This window comes from Macrobrachium nipponense, chromosome 9 (genome assembly GCF_015104395.2).
Source record: "Macrobrachium nipponense isolate FS-2020 chromosome 9, ASM1510439v2, whole genome shotgun sequence".
In the NCBI taxonomy this organism is placed as follows: domain Eukaryota; kingdom Metazoa; phylum Arthropoda; class Malacostraca; order Decapoda; family Palaemonidae; genus Macrobrachium; species Macrobrachium nipponense.
The window spans coordinates 105,358,558-105,363,557 of record NC_061110.1 but is presented as its reverse complement, the minus strand read 5'-3'; the positions used below and the strand labels follow the sequence as shown (position 1 = coordinate 105,363,557).

Here is a 5,000-nt window from a genome sequence, read left to right as displayed (position 1 = left end):
TGAATACTATTTGATAAAAGTTTAGTGTTTTGTGTGGTGGTCAAGCCAAGCCATCACAAGTGGCGACCGTTTTGACAGGATCTTTCGTTCCTAAGTATTCACCGGTGTATGTGCAAAGTTAATTCTTGGGGTTATTTTTCAGGCAGCATATTTTCACCTCCTCGTGGTTGTCTTGTGTAAATTTAGTATTCTGTGTGAATAATAGTGGTCATTATGGTTGTTAATGTATTAGAACTCCTTAGCGGAGAGGGGTGGCAAGAGAGGCTTGCAGAGTTGAATAGGGAAGACTTGGAAATTGTAGCGCAGCATTTTGAATTGGAATATGAAGTGTCCATAAGAAAGGGTGTATTGCTATTGCAAATTTATGAATATGTTAAAACTGTAAAGGCAGGTGGGGAACAAGAAGTGAAACCTGATAAAGGACTGTTGTCGGTAGAAATTTTGGATAGGCAAATTGCTCTGAGGCAGATGGAGTTTGAAATAGAAAAGTTTAAGGCAGAGGAAAGAGAAAAAGAGAGGCAGCATGAGATTGCTATGAGAGACACAGGTTCCTCATCTTCCCCTCCCCCTTCCCCAAATAGGTCAGTAACGCCTGCTATTAATTTAGCGCAGGCTCTCAAATTTGTGCCTAAATTTGAGGAAAACAATGTAGCAGAGTTTTTTGTATCGTTTGAGAGGATTGCAGCAAGGTTGGAGTGGCCCCAAGAGTATTGGACCACTCTTATACAAAGTAAATTGGTTGGAAGAGCTCAGAGGGTGTATGTAACTCTGGAGGAGGATCTGTCATCAGATTATGAGAGTGTGAAGGCTATTGTCTTGAAGGCCTATGAGTTAGTCCCTGAAGCCTATAGGCAACGCTTCAGGAACTTAGAAAAGAGTAAGGAACAAACTTTTGTTGAATTTGCAAGGTCGAAGGAACAATATGACTAGTGATGGCTCAAGTCAAGGAAGTGGTAGATTTTGAGAAATTGAAGGAATTAATGTTGGTGGAAGAGTTTAAGAGGTGTGTCCCAGATAAACTGAAGGTCCACCTCGAAGAGTTAAAACTCGAGACCGTTCAGGAGGTAGCCATCGCTAGTGATGAATATTATTTGTCTCATAAGAGTGAGTTAGGGGGAGTAACGACAAATGTGAAGTCTAGTTGGGTTAAAGTAGGTAGGAATAATAATTCTAACAATAATAATGCTAGGATGTTTAATAGAAATAATTATAGAGGTAATAATCAGGGTAATGCTAATACTAATATTAATTTTTCTCCTAACAGAGGTAATAGACCTAATATATACATCCAGAGAAATTGAAGACATTGACGTGCTTCTTTTGCAATAAGAAGGGGCACGTAAAGAGCTTGTGTTATGCGTTTAGAAAATCGCAAAATGCTAATGGTAGGCCAGTGATGGTGTGGAAAAGAGAGAGAGAAGAAAACCTATCCCAACAAGGTCCACTGACCAATGACTACATGGCTCGTTTTGATAAGTATTTGTCCTTCGGTAGTGTCCTCATCCCCAAATTCGTCCAAGAAAATGACGAGTACGTATTTTGCGTGATACTGGAGCAGCTCAGTCTTTGATCCTTAGGGAGGCATTGCCGTGTAATTTTGTTCCTGAAAGTGAGGAATTCGTGTTATTGTCCTGGTTTTCCTGATACGGTAAAGTCTTATGCTATTGAAAATTTTAATTTAATTTGCCCTTCCTTTGCAGGGAATTTGAAATTGGCCATCGTTGATAAATTTCCGGTTAAAGATGTTGATGTTGTGATAGGGAATGATGTTGCTCTTAAGTAATAATACCTATCCCATATTGATAAATCCTGATAGTGAGGTAGCATCAATTACTCGTTCTTAGGTGCTAGGAATTGTTGACGCTGCAGAGTCAACAATTGATCTAGATTTAAGTAGTTTAGAACGTAGTGATAGTGTAGTTGTAGATCTTGGGTTTTTGAAGGACAACTGAATTGGACCACTGAAGAGCTTATCAAAGCTCAAAAAAGGATTTTCGGGATCTTCCTATTGAGTCAGGTGATGTGTCGATAACTGGTCCCAAATTTAAGATAATTAATAATATTTTATATAGGTTGAGTAGGCTATGGAGGCTGATAATATTGATTATGAAATTTTGAAACAGATAATGGTTCCATTTGTTTACAGGAATGAGTTGATATCATTGGCGCATGAAAGTGGTTTGGCCGGACATTTTGGCATTCATAAGACTTCCGGCAAGTTGCTAATGAATTATTATTGGCCGAAGTTGAAAGCGGACGTAAAGAAATTTGTTAATAGCTGTGATGTCTGTCAGAAGGTCGGTAAACCCAATCAGCTTATTCCAAAAGCGCCTCTATGTCCTATTCCAGTGGTTTCCGAACCTTTCAAGGAGGTCATTATTGATGTTGTTGGACCATTACCAAGGACTCGTAGTGGAAATGAATATATTTTGACTATCATGGATAGAATGTCTCGATATCCCGAGGCAATACCACTACGTACTATAAAAAAGTGTTTAAATTGTTGATGTACTAATTGACTTTTTCACCAGGTTTGGGATGCCTAAAATAATTCAGTCTGATTGTGGTTCTAATTTTGTTAGCAGGTATTTCAGAGATAAAATGGCAGAGTTAAATATAAAACATGTGACCTCTTCTCCATATCATCCAGAAAGTCAGGGAGCTCTGGAGAGATTTCATCAAAAACCCTGAAATCTATGGTAAAGAAGTATTGTTTGATCAATGGTTCTGAATGGGATAAGGAATTACCTTATTTGTTGTTCGCTTTTCGTTCTGTCCCAAGTCAGTCTTTAGGTTTTTCGCCTTTCAGCCTTGTGTTTGGCCATTGTGTTCGAGGTCCTCTCGATGTTGTTCGAGAGTCTTGGGAGGGAGACGTCCCTGAGATTAATTTATTAGATTATGTGTCTAATCTAGGCGATAAGTTAACAAAGGCTTGGAAATTTGCAGGTGAAAATTTATTATGTAGCCAAAAAAGAATGAAGTATTTTTTTGACAGGAGGTCTAAAGCACGTGACTTTGCGGTAGGCGACAAAGTTTTGGTTTTGTTACCCATTCCAGGAAATCCATTGAAAGCTTCTTTTTCAGGTCCTTGGAAGATTTTGAAAAAAATTAGTGAAGTTAATTATTTAGTAGAGACTCCCGAGAGAAGGAAACCTTTTCAGCTTTGTCACGTAAATATGTTGAAGGCTTATATGGAACGGGAGAAAGTCATTCCCGTGGCAACCATAGGGAATGCTGTAGTTTCCGAGAACGATAACCATTTTTCTTTTTCAGAGGGTGAAAGTATTGATGATAATTGTTTTAATGGAAGTGAATGGCGTTCGGATAATAAGAATTCTTTGACAAATTTTTCTGGAATGGTTTCTCATTTAAGTAATGAAGAACAAAGGTCTTTAAAGAAATTGGTATTTAATTATAAGGAATTATTTTCGGATGTACCGGGAAGGACTTCTGTCCTTGAGCATGACGTGGACGTAGGTAGCGCCACTCCTGTGAAACGATCTCCTTACAGGTTGAATCCCTTCAAAAATGAGGTTGTAGCGAAGGAAGTTGATTATATGCTAAAACATGACCTAATTGAACCTAGTCAAAGTCCTTGGTCATCACCTCGTTGTATTGGTAAAGAAACCCGACGGGGATTTTCAGGTTATGTTTTGATTACCGTAAATTGAACGAATTGTCTAAGTCTGATTGTTATCCATTACCTCGAATTGAGGATTGTATTGATCGTATGGGTAAGGCAAATACATTAGTAAATTCGATTTGCTGAAAGGTTATTGGCAGGTTCCTCTTTCGAAGCGGGCAAGGGCCTTGTCTGCTTTCGTAACACCACAGGGACTGTTTCAATGTAAAGTGATGCCGTTTGGTATGAAGAACGCGGCTGCCACCTTTCAGAGGTTAATGAATACTTTAGTCTATGGTTTAGAAGGGTGTGTTGTTTATATTGATGATATTGTTATTTATAGTGATGATTGGGAAACATTTAAAACGTATTAGGGCACTGTTTGAAGGTTTTGAACCGAAAGAAAGCAGGTTTAGTAATTAATTTAAAGAAAAGTGAATTCGCAAAGGCGAGGGTTGTATATTTGGGTCATGAAGTTGGTAATGGCAAAGTTGCTCCTAAGCAAGCAAATATCGAATGTATTGAAAAAATGTTAGTCCCTAAGTGCAGGAGGGATGTCAGAAAATTCCTTGGGTTGGGTGGCTACTACCGAAGGTTTGTTAGAAATTTTTCTGACATCGCCGATCCTTTGACTAATCTCTTAAGAAAAAAGGTAGCTTTTGTCTGGACTGATGAAACACAAAGGGCATTTGATAATTTGAAAAGAGTACTAATTAATTCCCTGTCTTGAGGGCTCCTGATTTTGAACTTCCTTTTTCTCTTGCCACGGATGCAAGTGACGTTGGTGTAGGAGCGGTGTTGTTGCAGAATGACGAACAGGGGGTTTCTCATCCTGTCGCATTCTTTTCAAAAAAGTTGTCCTCCGCCCAACGTAGTATTTGCTATTAACCATTTTCAGGTTTATCTCTCCTCCACAGATACACCTATTAAGGTCTTGACGGATCATAATCCCCTGACCTTCATCAGCAGATACAAGAATAAAAATCAACGATTGATGAGGTGGAGTCTCATGCTGCAAGAGTGGAATTTAGAATTTTCCCACATCCCAGGAAAAGATAATGTTGTTGCCGATTTTCTCTCTCGCAGCGTTGAATAGTGGTTATTGGCAGAGGGCTATGCAGTTATTAAAGGTAGTATCTGTATCGTTCTAGTTGTGGTGTGTGTGCTGTTGAAGTGGGCACGTAGTGAGTAGAAAAAAAATGTATATTTAAGATTTATTAATCATGGTTTCTTTATAGAGGACGATAATGTTTTAGGTGTAGTATACGGGATATTTAAGGTTAAAAGGTGAGGGTGATCACTGGTATTTGCTAATGGTTGATTAAATAGGTGGTCTAAGGTTTTGAGGTGTCAGGTACGATAAGGTTTATAATAAGCT

General features: G+C 38.6%; 1 protein-coding gene across 1 annotated transcript in view; it reads left to right on the top strand.

The window, feature by feature from the left end:
- The first annotated feature begins 60 nt into the window (after window positions 1-60).
- Window positions 61-5,000, top strand: part of LOC135217927 (uncharacterized) — a 6,022-nt gene continuing 1,082 nt past the window's right edge. Inside the window, exon 1 of the mRNA XM_064254017.1 lies at window positions 61-877. Within this exon, the coding sequence (XP_064110087.1) occupies window positions 214-877 (664 nt within the window). The 5' untranslated portion in view covers window positions 61-213. The remainder of the gene's footprint in view (window positions 878-5,000) is intronic.